The following is a 26,579-nucleotide window of genomic DNA, read 5'->3' on the forward strand; positions in this document are numbered from 1 at the left end:
TGCTCAGATATAAATCCTTCAAATGCAAGGTTGGTTTTACTTCTAAAAATAATCTATCGACACAGACATTCACATCAACAGTCTGGCGTAATAAAAGATTTGCTTCAGGTGCTTTGTGGAGCGGTTAAGACTGTTTATAGTGACAGGCTAACTATGGCCTTTGACATACGCTAGCACCAGCGACCTCTGCACATACAAGGACTGGGTGGAATATTTTTTTTAAAAAGTGTCACCACATGTCTCCAACACTCTGGATAACTAGGAAATTAGGTCCTATGTCCAAAATTCCGAACTGTCCCTTTAATATGGCAAGTTCATGGAGCCATTTCCTTAACAAATAATGATAGGTTTAACATTTATAGATCATGATCTGGATCTTGCCAAAACAGTGAGTTATAAGTCACTGCCCTCCATCTGAAATTATGACATAATCATATTAAAAAATGTGAACCCAAACAATACAGTAATAATTTCTATTGTGGGAATTATATCTCAAAGATTAGCAATTAAAAATGAACATATTTTGTATGGCTATCACTGTCACTTGTTTTATCAGTGGCTCTTAATTTGTTCACAATTAAAGCTTAAATAGATAACAATCTGGTGTAATTGTGTAAAAGGCGATAGAGCGTCTTCACGGCGGACATTTTGGCTCATTACGGCACAAACACAGGTGCGGACTAATTGGTATAATGAATGGCGTAATGGCCTCGTCTCTTTAAGGTAAAGGAGAGGACCATCCGTTACACTGGTGCACACTGGGTCACCCTAATAGCCTCCAGGGGGCAATAAATAGAATGAAAGCAGAGTTAATGTTGGCAGTAACACCTGTGCTTTGTATACAAGACAAAATGTACACAAAAGAGTCATTTGAAGAGGCGTGCATCGCGTGGGTGATTTTTAATCTAAATGTGACCTGAGGGAATATATGATTGTTTTATACATACAGATGTTTGTGTCAACCTGCTATTTCATAAATCGGGTCAAAGTCTATACATGCACACAGAAAATTTTGATTGTGATTTCTGAAGATAGCTGAGAACAGTTACATCTGTGCGTAATCTCATTTCTTTCTGATTACTCACTTCTGCAGCTGGTGACAAGGAAAATTATGCAAAAAAGAACAAACTAATGAGAAAAAGACAAAATTAACTAATACAATGTTACTCAAATTAGTACTTAATAAAACTGATTCACTGACACGTGTCCGCAGGTGTTTTCGCTCAGATTTCTTTTGTGCATGTAAACACGTACCAAAGTCAGAGCTTGTTATTATCTATCCTTTCACTTTGGACAAAGAGGACACATTGTTTGCTAATTAAGATGACTATACATATTAATTAAAGCAAAGTCTTAAAGGTGTATTGTGTAACTTTTCTGGTGAAGGGTACGTCTACTGCTGTTCTCCATGGAGAGTTATTGCTTTATCTAAAATGTTTCATAGTATGGTATTAAACCTTTCTATTTTCATGGAGACCATACCAGATCAAGTTACAGGTCAGATCTGTGGAGAGGCAACCCTGTCTAAGAATTATTTTCTTTGATGTTAACGTTTCATTTTAATTTCAAATGTATTACTTGTTCATTCAAAATGTTCCTTGTTATGTTCTCTTTTGGTCACTGCCTCAATCAAGGTCCGGAAGAGGCGCTTCTGAACTCAGTAGCGTGTATCATTCCAGGAACCTGATCAATATTTCTGTGAATTATCCTGTAAAACAAGTTATCAATAAGTTAATATTTGACAGGATGTTAAGTATAAAGGCTGCCTACTCTGCTGTCATTTTAAGACGCTTGTGACTGTTTTCTGTAATCAACTCGAATCTAGTCCTGTACCTGCTTGAAATAAAGAGAACTAGTTGTGGACTTTTCCATCTCCTGGACTTCTTTCTTAGGACTCTTATAGGCTGCCTCCAAAAAAAACTGACACCTGCTTACTGTCAGAATGTTCATTTTTCCAAGTATTTTTGAGCTATAAAACTACCTGCAGTTTAATAAATGTAAGGTAGAGCTGTTTAATGTCATAGTGTGGAACTTTTCAGGCAGAGCAATGGCAAAGAAAAGCATGTGACAGACTCTCCACTACTCCAGCAGAAAACGTACATAGTGCATCTCTAGGTTTCATGAATTTAGATTTAATAATAATTAAATATATCTAACATTTATTTCACTGATAATAACAGTTGAATCATGTTATAGCCTACTCAAATCTACTTCAATTGCCAATTAGATTTTCTCTTGGCTACAAGTATAGAGTACCTACACACTCCTGCTGCGACTATATATCAAGTCTAGACACTTTACTTTGCCAACAATAGAGCCCACACATACAGGCACACACCCACACCACTATCGACAATCTGATAGTGGCATTATCGGAGCAGATCCACGAAGCGCACGGTAGGCGGCGTTTTAGTCCTCCCTATCTGAGCTCACTTCCGTCGGCGGGATTGTGCTGGCTGCTTTTCCAGTCTCTCACCGCTTTTGTTCTCCCACTTCCCTCCAGAGTGCGCAGCTGAACAGAGGAGCCCGACCGGTGCGGAGCGAGCGAGCAAACCAAGCAGAGAGCACAGAGCAGCGGACGCACCGTCGCACCACTGCCCGCTATCCACATGCAAAACGCCGCCTACAAAGAGGATACTCCGCGCTGCCTAGTTACATAACCGGACTACCTTTTTTAATTATTATTCTTGGGTTTTGTAAATCTTTTTTTGTTTTGTTGCAACGATCCATTTTAAAGTCAAAATGGAGAACGGCGACAAATACCTTCCCGAGCTGCTGGCAGAAAAGGACACTTTGGACATGTCGTTTACGCACTCCATGAAACTTTTAAATGCAGGTAAAGTGGGTTTGCGGGGTATTTGTTTTGTTTCTTTGCTTTGCGTCAGTGTAGCGTGGAGGTGCGTGGGGCTTTGCAGACCCACACCTCGCTCCAGCTCCATGTGTTTGCGGACGGGACGTGGGGTGTCCCATTAACCTCGTTGCTGGTGGTGTCGTGGAGGAGTGCGTTTGGTGCCAGCTCATTTGGATACTCCCTGCGCCAGGATGAGTAGAGAAGGGGCTGTAAGGTTTTGGCATTCTAGCACACAGCTCAAAGGTTTTCTGGGGGTCAAGTCACACTTCTCTGACATGTTAAACCAGCCAGAATTTGGCCCCCCATTCAAAAGGCTTCTGTTATTTAATTACGCACAGAGTCCCCTCTCTGCAACACCACTGTGGTTTCATGGGGTTACCAATTATGTGGCCAAGACGTTAGACGGTTAACAAAGAAAACGCGATCCCCTGTGTAAAGGTGACCAAATTCAGCAGTTGCTAAAGTTGCAAATAATTGGCCACATGTCCATGTAATTTGTATATTCAAACAAAATGAGAAGGTGACCAATATTGAGAGAAGATGGAATTATTTCAGTTGTGTGGATAATAAAACCTACCAGTTCCATTCTTTGCTCCTATAGATAATACACCATGGCTCCAATGGTTCCATCCTATTGTTTATTGGTCTTCTATGCAAATGTTTACAGTTTTATTTGCGTGAGACTTACAATGTCACCTGGGTACTAAAACCCAAATGGCAGCTATGGGGCTTTATAATCGTAGGCACTGGCCGTGAAGTGTCCTTGTTGTGAGTATAGCTCTGTTTTTAGCTTGTCCTAAAATTAATTGCTTTCTGTAACCATATCTTATGCTATCCTCCTCTTTGATTAGAGATTTTAGAAATGCAACCTCTCAAGCCAGATGGCAAATGACATGAAAATTTGTAGTCTATAAATTCAACTTTGACCATGCCTTTTTGTACCCAACTATGACCTTTTTAATGTTATCGTTTGAGTGAGTTTTCCTTGTGAAAAATAAATAATTTTTCATATATTCTTAACGGCGATAAGGTAAGGGTAATTATTCAAAAGAACCATGAAACCTGCAACTAGTATGGTACTTGTACAGTTCCCAGTGTTCCCTCCTCAGCTCTGCAGCTGGTGTATTGTGGGGTATCTGACATGTTTGCGCATCATCACACACACAGGAGTAGCCAAGGCCAGCTACTGACTGGATAGAGTTGTAGATGCTTTGTCACATGGGAAGGATCTCCTGCAAAAAAAAAAATAAAAAAATGCATTGCTGTTTTCTAAATTACAAGCTTAAACTAGGAATTTGTGGGTTTCTGCTTCCTTTTTCACATTTTTCATATATTTTGTTTTAAATAGTTTAAATCACCATGACAACGGTCCTAATTTTTCATCCTTCTGAAACCCATGGATAAATAAAAGAGGTTGTAAAGTAAGCAGCTCTCACAACATTATTGATTTATGTCAAGGTTATTTTATGCGTGTTTCTTTGTAATATGCCTGTGTTGAAGATGGACAAAGTTGGCAGTCAAGAAAAGGTGTATGCTTGTAATTTTTCTTTGTGCAGTTTTTACAACATCAGGTCTAAATTTTGAAATGATCTGTTATGGGTTATATCAAGATGCCCATCATTAACTCCTTTATTTCTTGTAAAGCAAATAAACACTCAATCCATCAGTCTAAATTGCATGTTCTTGTTCTCCTGCTGTTCTTGAACTTGGCACTGCAACATTGTAATTTCCCCATTGTGGGACAAATAAAGGATTATCTTATTGTAATAAATCCAACCTAATGATTCTGAAAAATGCTTAAGAAACATCTTTTATGATATCTTACATGTGCAGTTATCACTGAACAGAGGATTTTGGGTTGTGAAGAAATAGAAACCTCTGGGCTCATACTTGTTACATTGGTTTCACTAACTTGATTTTAGAACATTAGGACAGTCAAAATTGCCGATATATTCAATAACGAAACATACTTGTTTTTTTCCCAGGAATAATCATATGACCTTGTGTTTGTTTATCTGTTTTTAAAGGATGCAAAAACTCACATCCAAAATATCCATGTTTTAAATAATTTGCAAATTCACCACTTACTTTTCCAACATCCATGTAAAATATTTACCTTTTTTAAAAATCTTTTTGTGTCTAGAAATCGACAGAATCCAGAAAGGCGAGACCAAAAAGGACACAGAAACATACTTGGACCTCTTCACGACAAAAAACATCAAACTTAAAGAGCGTGTGCTCATACCGGTCAAACAGTACCCCAAGGTGAGTGGCCCCCCTCCCTCTTTCCTTCACTTTATATTCTGTACCTCCACTCCCCCCACCGTCGTAGTGAATCCCTCTTGATTTAATTTATCCTGCTGCTGAGTTTCAATTACACAAAGCCACAGGGTTACTTGGCAGTCTCAAATTACTCTTCAACATTGCACTGGTAATTACATCTAATATGGCAATGTTTTAAAATGTCACAAAGTGGATCAAAATGTTAATGTGGCAGTTCCAGTGATGGTTCCGTACATTTTTTTTTCCGAGTCGTTCAGGTTCATTTCCTTTATTTGCTTTGGCTAAATGGGGTTCTAACTGCCGGGGTGTTCTCCATATCGGTTAATCTATACCTGGCTCAGACATGTAGCTGTATTGATCGCGTACTCTGAAGTGGCAGCGGGTGCTAAACTAGTCACGTTGTATTTAAAGTTTAATGGTAGTTCTTATATAGGCTGTAATAACTAAAATGTGTTTCAACCTGCTGTCATTTGTCAACCGCTGGATTTGAGGCCATAAACGAGTATTTGCTGTAAAAACTGTAGAATTCAGTTCAGTTCAGAGTTTAGATTTCAATTCTCGAAATCTTATTGTATTTAATCACCACAGTATTAAACGCTACAGTGTTCTTAAAATTGTGTGTATGATCCTTGTACAAAATGTTGAACTCATTCTCTATAGAAGCCTGGTAAAACCTAAATGTGTTAAATTCTCTTATCACTTCTGCTTTTTTATTTGCTGCAGTAACATTTTGTACTGTACATTTTACATTTTAGGTCTTCATTTACAATAGTTAAAAATTATTCCCTCACGATTCCAACACACGTGATAGCTGAACTATTGCACATGTTATTGGCCGACTATTCTTTAAGAAACAAATTCATTTTAACAAGAGTGTCTTAGTGTACATGCACTTCAAAATCTGATTATAATCTGATGATCTGATTTCCAGACCTTTTTAAAATGATTTAAATGACACGCAAACTGCAAAATCTGATGTGAGTAATCAGAGAGATTATGATTAGAAGGAAATCAGATCATTTTGCTGTTAAATTTGCATGTAATTTTAATAGTCTTAAAAGTCCAAAAATCTGATCACATTTTGAGTGTGCATGTAACTGCAGCCAGTATTTCTTTGTTCACTGACTGTACAAACCTTTTGTGAGTAAATATGTCAGATGTATTGTATTTTCTTTCCTTTCTCTAAATGAGCTGACAGAAACTCATTTTGTAAAATATACCACAAAATACAAAATAACTTCAAAACAGCGGCCCACAGTATCAATACTGTATCAGCAAATTTAGTATTGCTATTCAGATATTTTCTCATACTCCTAATAAAAATGTATAAAATAACCAGTATCAATACCAGTAACTTCCAGTATTGCATTGATGTCAGCATTGTTGCATCTCATTTTCCTACCTGTTGTGAGTTGCTGCAGGTGCTCTGAGAATGTTTGGAGAATCTGCAGGAAATCACAAAGAACATGTAAAAGTAAAAGTAAAAGCTAGATAAAAATAGTTGGAGCTAGAAGCAAAATTTGAAGAACATTTGGCAAAAAGTCTAACACAATTACGTTATTAAAATTGGCAAGCTGTGAAACACAATTTATTAGACTTTGCGTGCGACAGAGGCAAAGCATGCTGTCTGCCTGCTGGATTCAGTTGTTTAGTTTGTAATCAGATTGCCCTCCCCAAATGACAAGTTTAATGAGTGTTGTTTAGATTCTAATATAAATTCTTCAGGGTTGTTCCATTCTGAATGACTGTGATAGAGTCATGTAATGTACCAAACCTCATCTGTGGAATAATTGCATTGTTATTAGTTTGGGAAAAGGGAGTTGCTTTTAGCTCTAATGAATGAACTAGTGGTCTCATTTTCTCAAAGTATGCAATCGCAGATATACAGAGATGAGATGTTACCTTTTACAGCCACTGTCAGTGAATTATGTGTAAAAAAAAATTGCCTTGTGCTATACAAATGCAATATGTGAATATCTATTTTAGATTTCTTAAGCTCCAGCTGACTCCCCTACACAAAATGTATCAATTTGAATGATGTGGTGATTCCTGGGGCTAGGCGATATGGCAGTTGTAATGTGATTTCTACCATGATTCAGTGCTTCTGTTTAATGCTGCTCACTGACACATTTCACTACCAACTTCTCCTCTGATTCAGTCTTTGTCCTGCTCAGATTGACTGACAAGTGGATGTAACTACACACTGGCAACTGTGATCTAAGCTAAGAAAATTGTCATATAGCCAGCCCCCAACTATAATTATTGTGGCTGTGACAAACTGCTCATAGAAAAACATACCTTATTTAGACCTAGGATTAAGCTGTCATTTGGATATCTATGTTATCTTAAAAAAAAACAAACATACAACTTTAGCATATATTTTATGAGTTTATTTTCTGCTTCTCTGTTTTCAGTTCAATTTTGTGGGCAAGATTCTGGGACCTCAGGGCAACACTATCAAACGGCTGCAGGAGGAGACTGGGGCGAAGATCTCGGTGCTGGGGAAAGGCTCGATGAGAGACAAAGCCAAGGTGTGTGCACCTGCTCAGAGGAGGCTGCAGTCACAGATCTGGCCCACCTCACAGGGATGGCAGCTCTGAGACCAGATGGTGGGGGCCCGCAGGATAGACATCAGCTTTAAGCCAAGGGCATCGGTGCACTGCACATCTGTTACAGGCACTTCTTTGAGGAGACACTGCTAAATGTATTATTGACGCATGCTAATGCCATTACAAAGCTATAAAAGCACAAAGTATCATTAGTCCCACCATAGAGAGAGTTAAACATTCGATAGGTCTATATATTTTTTGCAGCTGAGATAGGGATACTGCTGCATGAAAGTTGTAAGCTTTCTGTAGCCAAACAAAATTACCACCAACACTGTACAACAGAAGAAAGCATATTGAAGGAAAGGTTCTCTCAATATTTTGGAATATATTTAGTTTCAAACCAGTATTTATCCCATTCAAGTTCTTTTCTCTAGCAGTTCTTTGCTCTAGCAGTTATTGGCAAAATCACTGAGTCAAGAAAAGGGAAAAATTATTGCATTTTTGGCTTCTGCAAATATTGAACCGCACATCTTTTCACTCCTGTTTTTTTAAATCATCAGGAGGAAGACTTGAGAAATGGCGGAGAGCCCAAGTACGCCCACCTGTCTATGGAGCTGCATGTTTTTATCGAGGTCTTCGCCCCGGTACCAGATGCCTACCTGCGGATGGCACATGCAATGGAAGAAGTCAAGAAGTTCCTGTTCCCAGTAAGATCCCTACCTCATTGTATACTTTTGTCTTTTTGTAATGTTTATGTTTACTTTCTGAGTATTCTTTTAGAGTAAACACATTTGGCTTTCATCATGTTATTGGAGAGAAGTCGTTTGCATTCATATTAAAGGTTGTATGGAGTTTTTTTTGTTTTGTTTCTGTTTCAAATTGTTAATGAAAGTTCAAACATTATTAGCGTTATACAGATGCAGCAGCTTTATAATGATGACAAAAAAAAAAAAAAAAGAATGAAAATCTATCAACCGTGGATATGGTGCGGCCAGCTAAACATTAGTCAATAGATAGTGAGGCTACCTCATTATCTATTGGCTGTTACGTTGTCAATCAAACTCCTGATGTTTCTATCATAACTGATTTGGTATGCTGGGATTACCGTATGCCTCCACGCATTCCACATATGCAAGATGCTGTTTATTCAACCAACGTGGCAGTTCTTAGCGGCTTTTTCGAACTGTAGCTTCCTCGCAATTTGCACAAAGTTTGTTGCAATGGCAGACAAAAATTCACTATCAGTTAGCCACAAAAGAAAGTCAGGTTTTGAGGTTGCTGAAAAAAGAAGAGATGGGGAAAAGGAGCAAAGCCAAACATAGGTAATTCTTGGAGATTACTTGCAGCAATGGCGTGCACTGAAGTAGACGAAGGGTCTAAAGATGCGTTGGTCGCTAAATTACATCTGGACAGGAAACTTCAAAGGCAATTCAATCAGCAATTCTGAATGTGCACTGGCTGTAAACAAGCATGATTTCTGGAGTAAGGAGGAGGCGGGAGGAGGCTTTTCTAGTTAGCGAGGGCTGTGGAGGAGGGGGGGTGGTGTCACGCATGTGCAACATTTGAAAAAGGACAAACAGTCTCTGTATTTCTCTTTCCTTGGAAAATACTCTATACAACCTTTAAGTGAGTTTATCTCTGGTATTACTCAGTAGTCTTATTAAGGACTTACTGTACATTGGTTGTCAAAGACCTTGGGAGTTTTATATATATATATATATATATATATATATATATATATATATATATATATATATATATATATATATATATATATATATATATATATATATATATATATATATATATATAAGCATATGGCACTCCTCAGCACTGCATGATCACCTTCTAACATTCATCAATCAATTCTCTTAAGAAAATTTTATACATTTAATTGTATTTTGGACAGACATAAAGTTGGAAATTCAATCCAAGATATGAGCATTGCAAACATTCATACTGCACATGTCTTTGAGCAAGACACTTCATTTGGCTTGAGAAAGCACTACATAATCCAGACACTCCACTATAAGTGTATTTAAAAGACCTTTATTTACATGGCCAAGCCATGTTATGCTTCAACCAACAAAGGCTTTCATTGGAGCTTACATAAAATTGCTCTCATTTGGCTTCCCTGTCTAAATATATGAATATATTAGGAATATATTCTCATGATAGGTGTTGTTAACATAATTTAAAGAGAAAATAGTTTGGTGAAGACTAAGAGGTTTACACATATTTTAATATAGGTTGATAACGACTGGGATCAGCCAGTGGGTTTGGCAGATGTAGTCATAACTGAAAGTAAAGTGTAATAGGATTTCACTTCATGTTGGTGTTGTCTTACTATTAATTATTATGGTCAAAACAATCATTGCAATACATCCTAGACAACATAGCACAGTCTATATTTTAAGTCTATACATAACTTTTAGCTTTACCCTTTTGGCTGCTCTCATTGGTGACATCTGAACCCTCATCTCCATTTCTATCCACCTGACTCGGTACTAGTCCAAACAGTCGTGACCCTTTGCCCTTGTCTCCTCTTAAGCATATACAGTAGTGAGAGTATAGTAAGTGTTAACACAGCTGGAGGACATGCAGTGTGTATTTACCTTTCACACACAGTCCCTCTCAGTCTGAGCACGTACCGCAATCGGCTTAAGAGCAGAAATTGGGTCGCTTTCACTGTGTCAGCGCCATTCCACCTTGATCCCCCTGCCTCCCTGTCTGTCCATCACCGCCTCTTTACCTCCGAATCATCATTCACAGAGAGACAACAAGACGTATGGCTCCTCCCAGACAGATATGTGCAGAAATTCAGCCCACGCTTGCTGCTTTATTGGTTTTATGCTGAAGGATTCTTGATGGCTGGCCAGCTCTGTCTGCTGTCAGGTTTGTAGTGCACTAACAAAGGCTCAGGATAACACAGACTTAGGTGAGATTCTATACATTTTTAATTGGTGTGTAAGATTACTGTAGCGAAAGGGCTGGATCAGAGGTGACGTGAAGAGTGTGAGGCATACATGTAGAATTGTTACTCTGGGGCTGTGAAGAATTATACGAATTATTTTCAAGGTGTAGTCTTATGGTTTATGAAGACAGTAGCTATGTACAGTTTGTTAATGAAAATGGAAAGCTACATAAATAGTAACATGTTTTTGTGGAACATTAAATTTATCTCATTGATGAAGTTTAATAGGTATAAGCATTGTTTTTTTTGTTTTTTTTTAAATCTCAGAATAGTCATTATAAATTAATTGTGAATGGTAGTTCTTGCTGATATTGGAGTAACATGGTGGTGTGCTGGTGCGGTGGTTAGTGCTTCAGACTCGCAGCAAGAAGGTCCCAGGTTTGTTACCTGGACAGGATGGGGACTGTATTTATGGAGTTTATGTGTCTTGTGTAGGTTTCTGCTAGGTGCTCCCACTAAGTTTAATAAATAGACTTCCATTTTCCAAATTTCCATTTGTGAAATTCTTTAAATACGTATGATTTAAAGTTTTACGTTTAGTAAACACACAATGACAACATAAGTCTCTGGCGAGTTAAAACTAACTCTGCAGTGTAACAGTAAATAAAGCACCAGTGAATCTGTGCACCTGTTGGGCTGGTTCCATCTAAACCTAGATAAGCCAGCAGAACCAGCCAACTGATGAAGACCTTATGCCTAATACATAATCATAACAATCATCATGGGCGATACAGATGTTGTTTATTCTCTTGTCTTCGCTGTCATCAGACCATTATAAATTAACTTTACTGCTTCTTTATATGTGAATCCCACTATGGAAAAGCCCTGACCGGATTGCCCCTGAGACGTCCTCCTGTTCTTAATAACTCCAACCTGTCTTCCCTTTGGAGGCACATCATTTGTCAGCAAGCAGTCATTTGCAATAGACCCAATGTGTATTTCACCAACACAGAAATATGATTATTTCTAATGACTGCGTTTTATTTATCTTAAATATTCTGACACCTTTTGTTCTTCCCTTTATTCCTCTTATTTAATAACTCCAAATCCGACTGGATGATTAATCCACGCACCTTGACGACTAAAGACGTGTCAGATGTGCTTGTTAAATCGCACGCTGGTCCTGTGACACATCTGCCTTCCCCTGCGCGCATTCCTAATCAGTCAAATGGCTTGTGTTTGCCAGCCTTCGCTGCAGATAAATTGAAAGCTCTGGCTGCATATTCTAGTATCTAGCCATTTTCCTACCCACCATCATTAAAACTCTAGCCACCCCCCCACCCATATCCACGGAGCAGATTTATGAAAAAGGATTGATTGGGTCACGGAGCGGCAGAGGAAAGGCAGTACGATATGTGCCGTGGGGATTTGTGCTGCTCAGACTGCCAGCTCCTCCTAATCCAGCCCAACTTATTGTTTTTTGCGGATAAAATGAGGCACGCGCTGATGCGGTGGCACACGGACTTGTCAGGCAGAGTGGGGGGGAGCTCATTAACATTTGCAGTGTGTAAGAAGGCACAGGAAAAGACAGCCTCCCCCTACACATCCACTCCTCTGCTTTCTCTCAGTCGAGTAGAGTTTTTCTTACTCACTTATCGTGAAAGAGTTATATCTGATTTTTACTGTCTATATATATAACTAGGTAACTGAAAGGGCTCATATTCTGCTATTTTCTGATCTATGTTATAATGATGTCTTCTAAAACATTCCTGGAGTTGTGTTTTGTTTCATTCACACATGTTTAATGCACAAGCCCTGTATATTTATACTTAGTTGACTGATAGAAAATGCTCTGGTCCACCTTGTGAAGTCATGTGGTAATACAGGAAGTGCTCCACTGTGGTATTACACCTTGATTAGAATCATTTTCATAATTTCAGCCCTAGAATTTCCGATCTCTGATGAAGAAAAGGTAAAAAGTAGCTGTTAACCTGAAAAAAGTAGCTGTTATCTTGGGGGAAAAAAAAAAAAAAAAAAAGCTGTTAACTTGAATTTTGAGTATTTTGACACTACTTTGGAAGTGTAGATAGACTAATACTAGACGTATAATGCATAATGATTACTCAAACATGTGTGATTGAAACAAAACATAACATAATAACAAGGCTTAAAGCTCACAAGAATCTATATTACGTTGAAAATACAAAAACAGACAAACAAAAAAAAAACAAAAAAAAACTGGCATGCCTTTGGTGAACTTCATGTTTAGGGCAGACAGCAGAAATTGGTCTTGATTTCACCCTAAAAGCTGCATTTATAATATATCTGTGTTGGGGTAAAACAGATTTTATCAGAGCACTGTTAAAGTCATATCATAGCATCACAAAGGCAAAGAGGCAAAGGAGAAATTCAATTTGTCAACAGGACAAAACTACACAAAGGAAAAGAGCTCTGCCACTATCAGATACGTATACTTGAGTTATTTTGTATAGCCCTTTCCTTATACAGTAATAATATTTTTGCTATTGGCATTGTGTTGTTTCTGTTGTATCCCAAGTGACCAACTAGAACTATGAAGTATTTACCTTTTTAGCATCATTTTGACAATAGCCTTGCTGCTAATTTGTCATTAAAAATGCCTCTTTCCCAGTGTTGCCAGAAGAGAGCGTCAACTAATCCTAACATTCGAAAGGGAATTCAAGTAGAAAGTGCTTCATATATAAATGCATAAAAGAAGGCTTTAAAAGACAATTTTACAACTCTAACTGTCCAAAAGTCTTTTAAAGCTAGAATTAAGCATAGTGTTCCGAAGGTTGAAGGTAATATCCATAGCACCGGTGCTAACTACGGTAAAACTACCATCCCGAGTTGCACTTCAGAATGTCTTTGAAGACGCCAATATCCAATATATGAATGTATTAGGCCCTATCAATATCAGTTCTAAGTAAAAGCATGGTACTAGCAGTACTTTTCAACCCAATACTCACAACCTCTTCTCTCACCTCCGCTGCCCTCACGTCCTCATGTCATTTTTTTCTTAAACCTGTTCCCTGGCCATTAGGAGCCAGCTGGAGTTGGGAGCTGCTTGGTAATTGTGTCCCCTTCTTCTTTTCTCCTTTCTAGGTTCTCACTTTTTCTGTTATATACTGTGCTTTCTCACTCCACCCCCATGTCTTCACACACTGTCTTACTGTATGTGCGCAGGACATGATGGATGAAATCTGTCAGGAGCAGTTCATGGAGATGAGTTATCTGAACGGAGGCCAGGAGCACGGGGCCCGGGGCCGCGGGGGCATGCCAGTTAGGGGCCGTGGAGTGCCCCCTGGAGCAGCACACAGGTGAGCACGACTGACAGTCCAAGTGTGGATTTACTTCTGTTAATACAACTTATAGTGCAATGCATTTGCTTGAAAAAACAGTTGAGGAAAGTAAAATCAAAATGCAGTTATCAGATGAGAGAATCTTATTTTTATGCTACTGCATCAACCTAACATTTTGTTTAGTGTTCAGGTTTGCATTTAAGCTGAATATTCAATATTCAATCAATGAAAGTAATGGAAATATGGTTGAATAGAAAAACTGAGTGTACCAAGGACACCTCTAGCACTCTATTTGTGGTATCTGTGTGTGTTGTGTTGTGTGTTGTCATCTGTGACCAGCATCATCTTAGTGTGACTGAATTTGTCCTTCACTATTCAAAACAGTTTTCCAAGTTTCTCTTATCAAATATGGCCAAAACATATTTGATCAGATAAACTAGCATTGTAAACATCCAGTGTCTCTCTATTACAACACTGACTGTCAATAATAACTACATTTGAGACTGTCAGACTACATTGTCAGAAAGCACAAAGAAGAATTGGTGATTATTTATACTATAAAAAATGCTTGATTGGCTTTTTGTTGCTTTTTCATTTTTACAGTCGTAAATGACATTACAAGTTGCAGATGTTGAAGCATCATTTGAACGTTCTGTTCCAGGGGTCGGGGGATGCCTCCGCGGGGAGCAGCCAGAGGAGGAGTGAGCCGCGGTGGCCCCACCAGGGGAGGGGCAGGGCGAGGAGCACCTGCAGGGCGAGGGGGGCCTACCGCTGCACCTGCTAGAGGAGCAGCCGCACCCAGGGCCAGACCCCCCACCGCCGGACCCCCTCAAAGGATGGCACCTCCCCCTCACCAGCACACCACTGCAGCCGCCACTGACAGCTACGAGGATTATGTGAGTACTGCAGCGTAGAGCTTCAAGTGGAACTAAACACTAAATCCACTTTTTCCCTACTTAAACTTGTATACAGTTTTTTTAATAGCATTATCTCCTGTTCCAAGCCATTTTTGGTAACTTTAAGACAGACTATGTAAATTTGCAGTTTTCTAGTCACAAACGCCTAAATCAAAGTTTGTCCTTCCTCTAGTGGCCTGTGCAATTTCTAGCTGTTGGTAACATCACGAAAGACTGCCCTAATTGTAACCTGGAAAAGGACTTTGAAGTGTGGAGACCTATTAGACCAGAGGTGTCAAACTCATTTTGGTCCGGGGGCCGTATCCAACCGACTTTGATCCCAAAGGGGCTGGATCAAAAAACTCATGTCATATAAACCCCAAAAATAACAATAAGTTCAAATATTTGTGCAGAGAAACACAAATCTGTTACAGAAATCTTTTTTAATTGATGAACTCTTTCTTTTACAAAATATTATAATATTATGAACAACCTGAAACTTTAAGAAAAATAAAATTTCAACACAATGTTTTAACATGAACTTGTTTAATATTAACTTGTATAAATAGGAATAAGTAAATTTTTCTTGGAAAATCCTGCACTCAGCTCCACTTTTCTCATTTTGGACATTTTGTTGATGAGGGTGTCACGGCCAACAGTCAAAACGATCGTCCTTTAAGAGCGTTTGGAAAGAGACAAGTCTTCATTTGTGCTGCTCTGGTGGGAGGGGCCACGTACAGAGACGCTGAAGACGCTGCTGTGATAAACACCACAGAAAATTTACAATATTTTAATAGAAAATATAATTAAAATATTTTAGTAGAAAATCAGCCGAGGGCCACATTAAAGGTCTTGGAGGGCCAGATCTGGCCCCCGGGCCGCATGTTTGACACCTGTGTATTAGACCTTTTAGTTGGTGTTCTTTATACCCCTACACCCTTGCCCCTACTCCTCCCTCACTCACTCCTTCAATCCTCAAGGTACTTCCCAGTTTAGTATCTCTGTTTCAAATGTGCTTGTGAGTGGAGTTTAGGCATTAACCCACACAAAGGAGGTGGTATTATTCTAAATCTACTTTTTTGAGCTTTCTACCATGTTACAATGTTGTGTGGTGTGAAGTGGTTTTCTGAATCATTTGTGCATCATTTGATTTCGTGGGCTCTCTCCGCTCCCCATGCTCACACCACATGACCCCTTCCTACTCAGCACTCCCCTTGGAGAACAGCTAGCGGCAGAAAGACAGATTGTCAAAAAACTAAACTGAAACCAATTTAACACTGTTGTTTTTTGCCAAGTGTAACATTTTCAAACCAACAAAAGATAATGATGGTGATATGTAGAGATTGAGTGGTGTATTTTTTTTTTGTGGTCATGATGGTATGTATGTATTCGCGTTTAAGAAGATTGGTCTATCTAGAAGTGTAATACCCCGTCTTGTTGGTATAAAGTAGATTAGGCAAAATCATGCAAACTCTTTTTAAAGATCAGGTCTTTGCAGAACTGTTGTGATACGATGCATTTTGCTGTGAGCCCAACAACAAGTGGCTTTGGAGAATGACATGCATCAAATAGCCGTCAACACAGAATAAAGATTTTTCCTGCAGAAGACTTGTGGAAGTGTCTGCTTCAGCACAGCAGTAGTACTTTGGGGACACGGTAGCATTCATGATTCATGTCGACTCTCTCTCTAATCTCTGTTCCTGTGTTTGCCTCTCTCTCTTTCTTTCTCTCTGGCTTTCTCTCTCTCTCTTTTTCTTCCTCTCTCTCTGCAGGGCTATGATGAGAGCTACACAGAGACGGGCTACGAGTCATACGACAGCTATTACAGCCAGCCGCAGGCGTGAGTGATGCACCCACTTCACCTGCTCCACACAAGCTGCACGCATTACGTCTCTGCCGCTCCCAACTCGAAAATAGGATTTGAAATATGAAAGACTTATAGTGAGCTGTGGAGGAATGCAGAGCAGATAGACTCCTCCATGCTTTGAGGCTTGTGTTATTTAGCAGTAGCGTCAGGGACTGGGTGGGGGGGAGTCAGGCTTAGATCTCATTCATGCAGGCCAATTATCCTCCCCGCAGATATCACTGCACTGTTTCTGAAGATGAAAAGTGATGTATCTGATCATCTCTCCTCTTGTTTTTGACCAACAGAGATCCAGAGTACTACGACTACAGCCACGGCGAAACCACAGAGTCTTATGATTCTTATGGTAAGTGTAGTTCATATAGACCCTTTAAAGTGAAATAGCATTACACATTTTCATCATCAGATTGTCATCAGATCAAAATGCTAATAGATTTATTTAAAGTCGTTATATTAAAAAAAGAGTAACATTTTAGAATTTTCAGGGTAGAAATGTCAGTAAGATTTCTTTTCTAGAACAAAGGAAGGGGAAAAAATGTTTTGCTAGCCTCAAAATTGTATTGAGCTTCACAAAAATAATTAATTGTAGTTTAGATAAGAAAAACTATTGTGGGTGGTATTTGCCAAATCCCCCTTGGTTTTTCACTTTTTCTGATATTTTGAGACTAATCCCAAATTCTTCACACTATGTCCCACTTCTCTTTGATTTTGGAATCTAGAAAGTTTGTGTTTAAAAACATTTAAAATTACTATTCATCCCAAGACCCCAAAGAAAGTAGATTAAAAATGTATCAAAATATCTGGAATATTTCATTTCTGACTCTTTCATGTTTCTCTTGTGTGTCTCCAGGTCAGGATGGCTGGAACGGCACCCAGAGGACCACCCCGGGAAAGGCCCCTCCCCCTTCCAGAGGAGCCAAGGCACCCTACAGGGAGCACCCGTATCGGCAGTACTGAGGACCAGACCAGAATGCGTCACCCACTCCGGCTGTCTACACGGCAGCGCTCGCTTTAAGCAGCTCGACAAAAGTAATTGTCAGTTTTGTCTTTGGTTTGGTCTTTTCCTACTTTTGGACTTTTGAGAGCGAGACTATTGGGAACTCAACACTGGAACTGTTTTTTCTGAGATCTGACATTTGACCCCTCCCTGTACTCCATCGCTCCCCCTCCCACACCCATGAACCAACCAAAGCGGCTTCAAATGGGTAGAGGACCAGCTGGTGTCCTTTTCGTTAGTTACTAATTTGATTTTATTTTAATTTTTGCTGTTCTTACCTTTTCCCTTTTTAACCCTTTCCTCTGGCTTTTTTGCATTGTTGATCGTTCTTTTCTAACTGTTGGGAGTCATAATTTCTAGTGGAAGTAGATCTTGTAAAATGAAACAATTTAAAATGTTCTAATGTTAATACTAAGAAAATGTTGAGGGTCAGTTGCAGATTCCCACTTAGGCTACATTTCAAAATTCTGTTAATATAGCGTCTAATAAAATAACTATTAAACTTTAACTGTAAAATAAAACAAAACAAACCTTTAAATTGCATAAAGTATAACGGTTAATGTACATTCTTTATTGACAATGGCTTTCTTTAAATAGTTCTAAAACTAATTGATTTAGTTGTAGTCATCAATATTTGTTACTGTCTGTAGAGTTTTGAAATATAGCCCTAATAGACACTGTTGAGATGGACTGTCCTCATATCCTCAATTTGTTTCACCTGTAAAATATGTCAATCTTAACACAAATGTTTGTTAAAAGCACATTGCTCTGTCCTGCTAAACCTGATCAGGTCTTATTGGGATCTGATGATAAACTGCATGCACCAAACTCCACAAAGGATTGGGACAAAAATCTCCACATGGGTCTTCTCTTTCCACAGAGAAGGGATCCTGCAGCTCAGTCCAACTCTGTACATATTTAAAACATCCTAATTGTAATGATTCTGCCACTAGTATGTGTGCCCTCTCCATAAAATGCATTATGCTACATGTGTAAGCTTGCCTAAATAGGTGACTAAATCTGTCCAAAAATGTTTTGCAGCAGTTTGTCAATAAAGCTTAGTTTGTTTTTTATGAAACTTAACTTGCCTTATTTGTTTCATGTCCTAGTCAAACCTGAAAATCAACACTCAGATGTAGATGTTTTCCTTTGTTTCTCATTTAAAACCATTTTAAATCTAAATGAATGTATTGACGACTTTAAGCTTAAATGTCTTGAATGATCAAAAAACACAACTTATTCTTTCTGTCTCTTTCTATACTTTTAAAAAGGACGCAGAGGTAAGACCTCTAAAATAACCTGGATAGCTTCCTAATGTGTATAGCGTTCTAAATGCTGGGTATGTATAAGACTTTTTCAATCCTCTTACCTGTGGTCGTAATCGTAATGATAATTGCTTTTATAGCATCTGAAACTTAACTGAATTCAAACCACCATTCAGGTCTAGCCCTCATTGTCATGAATGACGCTGGCGATGGCTACTTTAGTACAGACTAATGGCAGTGCAATGGAGAGGATGGTTAGAACCTAGACAACTCCACTGTAAAGGTAACCTAACCCTAAATGTTTAATTTCGTAGTGTGTTGATCCATTGACATAAACTTATTGGTAAATGCAATCAATTTATTAAAATATTTTATCACAGTTATTACAATAAAACAACTCAAAAGTAAGACCAATGTAACTTCAATATCATAGTGAATTTTATGTACCAAAATAAATGTTTACTAACATAATATCCTAATAGAATAGTGTTAATGCAACTCTAGCTAAAATGTTCAAATCAACATTAATCTCTGCCGTACAGTTGAGCTGCTATTACTTTTAATTTGCCATCTCTGTGTAAAAGTTGCTTATAGTAATATTTCAAAAGGTTCTGCCTGGTCAGAGTTATCCAAAAGACAGCTTGAGTTGCATGAGCATATCTTCTCCTGTAGACTTTGCATGATTCCTGTCTCACATTTCTCTGGTGTGCACTGGTCAAGTATTGATTTGGTCTTTGTCCTCCTTTAGGCACAGTCTTGGTCCCTGCACTGGGAGACTGACAGTCTGCTGGACGGAGGAGGCTCTGACCACAGGTTGGTGTGTGTGTGTGTGTGCGCGCGTGTGTGTTTGTGTGCTTTCTCCTCTCTTCCTCCTGATTTGTGCCTGTTATGGCCCATTAGGTACAAAGTGTATATTGTTTCATTATGGCAACTCACTTTCCACTTCACAGAGCAGGCCTTCACCTCCAGGCACACATTAGTGGTTGTGTTAGACTTGCATATACTGTACATTTCTATCACAGAATGACTTCTTTTTTTTTACACACCAAAGCAAAGAAACTGAATAATAAAAAAAAAAAAGTTTTATTGCCATTGTCTGTGAACAACATTCACAAACTGAGAATATACTTTAGCTATATGGTCTAAAATAAACCTATGAATATAATGGTATAATATAAAATATGATTATTATTAGTATAAGGCATGCATATAACTAGACAGCACTTTTTCAGCGCTGCCACTGAAGATTATATCTAGGGTGGATGTCAAAGGTCTTTGATGTATCGTAAAAAATAAACCAAAGATGTACATGGTGTTTTTCACCAAAAAGCAGAAGCTGAGGTCCTATCTCTCTGTCATCTTGATTATTTGGACTAAGCCTAAGGGACATTGGCCAGTGAGCTCATCCACTGTACAAAGCATGCATCACTGCAGATAAATGGATATGATGGCTGATGCGAGTTATTAGTTGTAAAGTGAACTAGGCCCATATTGAGCTTCTTGGTCTTGTAGTGTAAGCCTAGCATTAGGGCATCTGTTTAAAGGAACTGTGTGTAGCCTGCAATTTTACTGTTTCTAAAATGTACTACAGTCATAACTGTACCTGGGAAGGGTTGCCAGCCCTAAACCTGCAGATAGAGGACACATACACATTTTTCTACGTGTATGGATTGACCATGCCTCATGTGAAAACTCAGAACCTCCAGAATTCACTCACTGACACGCACTATCACCAATTCATGATGAGGTGCTCAGCACTGAAACTGGCCACCCAGATGAGAAATTTGGTTGAAGCCCAAATTACCAAATTACAACATATATAAATGGCATTAAATAGTTATCAGAAAAATATCTATTTGATTTGAGCATGTTTCTCTTCTATCAAAGGACACATTTCAAATCAAAATCTTACTTTGGAGTACTGAGAAAGGTACTGTATGTTCTTTGTGCTTTTAAAATTTGGTTGTACTTTACTTTGATGCCAAGAAAGTAAAAGGATTTTAAACTCAGTATTTGAATGATTTAGACAGTTTTTTCTGATATTATGTTGCACATTGTTAGCTGTGCAGGGTTCAGTGCTTGTGCCTGTAAGTCTTTCTTTATTAATGACTTCAGGAGTCTCTAGCACCTGAGAATTAAATCTGCCTGCAAGAGAAAATCCCTTTTGATTAAAATTGACAAGAGGCAGCTAACAAAGTGTATTGGCGAGATTTATCCAATAACATGGCTTCCGTGCTCTGCTAAATGAACAAATAAACATGCTTGTACAGACTTTCAACTAGTTCTGTGTTTTAACAATGATGCTATTTTTAGACTTGAATCTACATTACTCTAAAATCTATCAGTTACTATTTCCCCCATATATTTTAAAAGAGGCAATTGGGAGATGTCTTATATAGCAAAATCATGAAGTTTTGGCTTGCCAGGCAACAGAAAACACACTTTGTATTTGGTGTACTAATAGTACTATATTATATATAATATTGGTCTTGCATTACATTTTTATTGTGATACGGCAATATCAGAATAAAAATCTTCTGTAACGCGTCTTTCAGTATCCTGAAAAGCACTATATGCATAAAATGCATAATTTAAAAAAATCTAATTGTGAATTTAGCCTGTGACAATATGTCATTTTGATGAGTTTTCAAATAGAAACTTTCCCTACTCACTCTTCTTCATTTATTTCATTTTAGAGACCACTTAACCAGAATAGTCCCACTGAGATTAGGTGGGGAGCCTATTGTAAATGTTTTTAGTGGTTGTAAAACCAGAACACCTGTGCAGGTACAGGGAGAAAATGCAAAATCCACACACAAAGGCCCAGCACTGTCCCAGAATCGAACCTAGGACCTTGCTGTGAGACGAGAGCTCTCACTGCTGCATCACTGTGCTGCCCTATTTAACCAGTGTGAACTCTCAAACAGTAGATGGCTTTAGTTTCCTCTTAGTGGCAAATAAAGATACAAACTGCATAAATCATAATAAAATTGAAGTTGTGATCTCAGACCAGGAAAATGTTTTATGCCATTTTATTGCATTTCGCCCACCTCTACCTTCAACCACTGTCAGTACTACTGAATCTTAGTAGATTAGAGCGAGTGTGAGCAGTGCAGAGTCCTAATATAAAATTCAGCTGCAGTGAACATTATCCCACTTCTAACCTGTCATTTGATTTCATTGATGGATATTTCTGTGAGATGCAAAATTTCTGCGTCAAGAGTAATTAACAGCCGTATGTGCTTATTCACCAAGACCACTGTGAACGTGTTAAAATGAAGCTTTTAAATAATTGTCGGGGTACAGTGGGATTAGTGGTGGATATTACAAAGCGTTGCCTGGCTTCTGTCCTGTCGTTGTGCTTTGACAGGCTGTGAATTGGTGTGTGGCTGCGCCTTGAGCAGCTCTCAAAACACTGTGTCAGTATGCTCCCAGGGAAAGTGACTAATAAGGATCCATAGCTCAGGGCCCGTGACAGCGGGAACAGCGCACACAGGCTTGGAATGGACCCAGCACAAGAGGTGTACGGGGATTTCTCATGTGGCGGCCATATCTTAAAGGCACCAGAGAGGCCTGTGAAAGTAATGGAGTGTCCGGAGGTAGAGGGGCATGAAGGGAAGAGAGGTGATGTGGGATAACTGTGGATATTGTAGTAGGATATTGAACCAAATTAGAATATGGCTCTGTTAAGTTTGATTCTCTGAGGAAATCTTATCCATGATTAGGACTCTACAACATCACAATCGAATCATCAAAATCACAATTTGAGTTGGCTATGCCAAATTGCAAAGACTGCATTTAGAATGTCTTTGGCAGAGAACTAAATACCCTTTGTTTTTATAGGAAAATCTTGTGCCTGTTTGGACTTCAGATGTTTTCCGAAATGCCTGGGGTTCTTATATTGATTTATTAGGTCATATTTCTGTCTTTTATCAAATGTTAATGCTCCTGGGGTTGTTTGCAAAATGCACTCTGAACAGAATCCTTCGTAATTACTTTTTTTTTTTTTTTTTAAACCAAATCAGGCTGTCCTATCCCCCCAAAAAAAAGATTTACGTTGGTTTGAAATACAACATTGCAGCCGTAGGTTAAATCTGACTGGATTCATCCACTTTATACAGTATAATGCATTACAATTACCAATCACAACATTGACAGTGCACTCTCTGAAATGGTGATAATCCAAAAAAATATAATTACATTTCTTTATAATGGGGAAAGCGAACCAAAAGTGATACAAGAATGCGCATTCAAAGAAAATTTTAATTGCTTGTTTTTTTGTTTTTTTGTTTAGTTGTTCACAAGCTCAAGAAAGGAGAATAACCAAATGATGATACCAAATATTATCACATAGACATACATTTATTGTTTATGTAGAAAGAACAATTAACTATTAGTGGCAGCAATTCATTCATAAACTAGAGTAGTAAGCAGGTTGTTTTTGGAAATGTGTAAATCCCTTTGTTTATCTTTCTAAACACTTCTATATTCAGTTGTGTGTTGACTGACAGCACTAAGGGTTCTGTCATCTCAAACTAAAGAAGGCACTCCTTGAGGGGGGCCACATGGAGTTAAATATTTAAGTGCTTTTGACAGCCAAGTCGTAGGGGTTTCTCCAGACTAAGATGTCAGTTATTACTTATTTTCTTTTATTTTGTTTCATACTCTATGCCTTACTGTGTGCCAGGAAACATGACTGGTTTAGTTTTCATTTATAATTGTTTCAATAATACTGTCAAATAATAATAATAAAACAGAAATACTGTGGACCTTGTGTACGTGAAACTACTGAATAATATTTTAGCTGTGAGGTCTAAAGCTTAATCCAGATGTCTGTGTATTAATTGCAGTTCACTTTTGAACTTCTAGAAAATGTAATTACACTTCAAATTGATTTACAAATGATGTTCTGAAGAATTAATTAAAACTGCTGTTGTCCAGCAGCCTCCTTCACACTTCATCCTGTTATGCATGGTTTGCCTAACACAGTAGCAAATGGAATTTATTATGAAGGACTAATCAGCAACCAAATTTCAATAAATGGTCATTTAAAAGTTTTGTATCGTTTGTTTAAAGTCATTACCAGCTTTATACTTCTTCATTACTCTGGTCTGAGCTAGACTGCTGGGATTCTGTGTCCAGCATCTCCATCAGATGCACTCATATTCACACAACCAATTTGTACTTTGGCCAAGTATTGAACTCTCAACCCTGCAGTTAGTGGGAAAACGTCTCTAGCCACTGCACTACTCCCCACCCTTTGATATCTAGATTTAAAGATGCACTATGTAACTTTTCTGGTGGATGGCCGGACCGCTACTTGGAGAGGTTTTTGCGTTGCCTGGAATGTTCCACAATTTGCCATCCAACTTATCATCATGGTGACAATCACGTGGCACCACAAGGCCAAGTTAACATCAGATCTGTGAAGTAGCAACCCTTCTCAGAGTAAGAATGCACATTTGTGAGTAAAAGAATAGACAGATGACGATGTATCTCTAATGGTCTAATGTTTAGGAGTTACCATGGTGACACAATGCACACATTAGTTTAATTTATTTATTTATTGAGACAGGGATAGTGCACAATATACATTAACCTTAACAGGAGAGATGCATTTGACCAGGATATAACACCAGTGCAGCAAATATAGCACCAAATACAGTCAAAAAAAGTTTTAAGATTGTCTGAAAACACAAGAAAAAACACAAAAAGCATCCAGGGTTATGTAGTTCCAGCTAAGTCAGTTCTTTCTTTGGTCAGATTGTGTTAAAACAAAGCTCAGATCAAAGGCCAACAAATCCTCAGTCAGAGCCGAGCCTACAGTTAGCATCACAACCCCCGGGAATGTGGATGATGACTGCAAAGTATCAACAGATGTGCACGCAGCCAACTTCCCACCAGAGAAGCTACACAGTGCACCTTTCTCCTAGGCTATTTGTTGAAACAGACACCCACTGTAATGTATTTGTTTTGTCTAGGATGAAGCCCTGAGAGGAGGACATGGTCAGACGGTGCTCCCAGCCTTGCATTCATCCAGACAGAACTGCCCAGGCCTGGCTGTGAGGGGGAGGATGGAGCTGAGCGGTAGGCCCTTTGCCATGTGCCACAGCTGACCAAGCCTGGGGAGATGAACTGGAGCTCTCTCTAACTCTCTCTCTCTCTGTGCCTCCTTTTGGACCACGGCAAAGACTGCAGCTGGTCACCAAAACCTCAAAATGAGACTCGTGCATTTCCTGGACTATTTTTCTACAATTTCTCCTCCTTTGTCAATATTGAATTACGCTGTTTTTATCCCTGTAATTATTTCCGAATGCCTCAGACACCCTCTTGAAGTTGTCGTTGATTGCACAGTGCTGTACAGTTTCCGAGAGAGTCCCTGCTCCAACAGATGTAATTGTCCTAGCCTAATTTGGCATAAAATGAGCACTCCTGTTATAGTAAGCTGTGAAATTGGTTTTAATTTGGTTTAACCCTTGAATTACAGCTTTGATTCTGCAACAAAACCTAATTGGAAGAGGTGGCGTTTCTGTTTACATTTATAGCATAGGCAAGTATTCTTTACCCTGTCTTTCTCCAAATTCATACAGCTCAAAATTGAATTCTTTTGTCCGAGGCTCCCTGCCAAAACTGCACTCCTGTTTAGTTGTTTTTTCCCCAATTGAGTCAGCTTCTTCCTAATGAGAAGTCATGGTTAACCTGATTTGTTTTGGGTGCTAAAAATAAATGATGCTTCCCGACTACACAGGCAGTAATAAAATGTTTATAGATGTCAGCAAAAATACATGCAATATTACTTGTCAAGGTTTAAAAATCTCTGAACAAATTATAATAGATCTACGAATTAGCTTACAGGGGCAATATGTATGTTTTTTTTGGTCCAAAACCTTCTATTCTCCATGGAGATGTTGTACAGGAATGTTCCACGCATGGCATAAAATCTAGCAATCTCCATGGAAAGTAATTGAACACTTGTAAATAAGGTAAGGTACATTTATACCAATCTTATAACATTCAAGGCAAAACAAAAAACTTGAGAAAGGCTGGTGATGGATATTCTAAACTGACCATTCCAGATGCACAGAGAAATCATTGAAGATCGGGCATCAGGTGTAAAAACATAAATAAATTGGCTTGTCTCTTAACTTTTGTCTTGAACAGAATTACATTTTTCCAAAATCATGAGCTCTCAGAATTCAAATCCAACCAAATCATTGCTGCCATGCAGGTAGAAATTTGACCAGAAATTTGAAATATTCTTTGACATTTTGAATATCTATCTACCTCCTCACCACAAACCAACGCATTACCCAACCCCCCTCCCTGCTCTGAATGGCCTCGGTGCCCCTGAGGACACGGGATGCTAATGCTATGAGCTGTTTGCATGATCTACTATGTCCCCTCACTACCAATGTGTCTCACCTTCATAACCACATAACCAGAGCTGGCCCCTCCACTGCTTGTATTGTAATTGAATCCGAGAGACACATACACCAGGAAAACCGGATAACTGGCATAATCCAATTTAACCAGATTTTTCAAAATGCGTGTAAACCCAGGAACTACGATTGAGGTGTTTTGAAACTAATCTCAAAGATCCCAAATGACTCATCTGGAGAAGCCATCTGGAGATACCTGCT

General features: G+C 38.7%; 1 protein-coding gene across 3 annotated transcripts; it reads left to right on the forward strand.

Moving 5' to 3' along the window:
* Window positions 1–2,367: 2,367 nt before the first annotated feature.
* Window positions 2,368–26,388, forward strand: khdrbs1b (KH domain containing, RNA binding, signal transduction associated 1b). 3 transcript variants are annotated; one of them, XR_008632722.1, is made up of 11 exons: window positions 2,473–2,836; window positions 4,995–5,116; window positions 7,549–7,665; window positions 8,244–8,390; window positions 13,802–13,935; window positions 14,579–14,813; window positions 16,586–16,653; window positions 16,965–17,023; window positions 17,528–17,706; window positions 19,688–19,752; window positions 24,921–26,388. XR_008632722.1 is itself a non-coding variant. In XM_055157349.1 (10 exons), the coding sequence occupies exons 2-10, from the start codon at window positions 2,743–2,745 to the stop codon at window positions 17,632–17,634; spliced, it is 1,083 nt and encodes a 360-aa protein (XP_055013324.1). In that variant the 5' UTR covers window positions 2,368–2,397; window positions 2,504–2,742; the 3' UTR covers window positions 17,635–18,665. The 3 variants fall into 3 exon arrangements, 2 of the variants coding, with proteins under 2 accessions (XP_055013324.1, XP_020788489.1); XM_055157349.1 differs by lacking the exons at window positions 19,688–19,752; window positions 24,921–26,388 and adding an exon at window positions 2,368–2,397 and having other exon boundaries at window positions 2,504–2,836; window positions 17,528–18,665; XM_020932830.2 differs by lacking the exons at window positions 19,688–19,752; window positions 24,921–26,388 and having other exon boundaries at window positions 17,528–18,665.
* The last annotated feature ends 191 nt before the right edge of the window (window positions 26,389–26,579 follow it).

This window comes from Boleophthalmus pectinirostris, unplaced genomic scaffold (genome assembly GCF_026225935.1).
Source record: "Boleophthalmus pectinirostris isolate CB_2022bp ecotype Guang Dong unplaced genomic scaffold, ASM2622593v1 HiC_scaffold_21, whole genome shotgun sequence".
NCBI lineage: Eukaryota > Metazoa > Chordata > Actinopteri > Gobiiformes > Gobiidae > Boleophthalmus > Boleophthalmus pectinirostris.

Bases quoted from the DNA above. Each gene is read 5' to 3' on its own strand.
- khdrbs1b (XM_055157349.1), top strand. From the start codon at position 2,743: ATGGAGAACGGCGACAAATACCTTCCCGAGCTGCTGGCAGAAAAGGAC. The intron at 7,666-8,243 runs GTGTGTGCACCT...TTAAATCATCAG, and splicing joins CGATGAGAGACAAAGCCAAG to GAGGAAGACTTGAGAAATGG. The intron at 8,391-13,801 runs GTAAGATCCCTA...GTATGTGCGCAG, and splicing joins TCAAGAAGTTCCTGTTCCCA to GACATGATGGATGAAATCTG.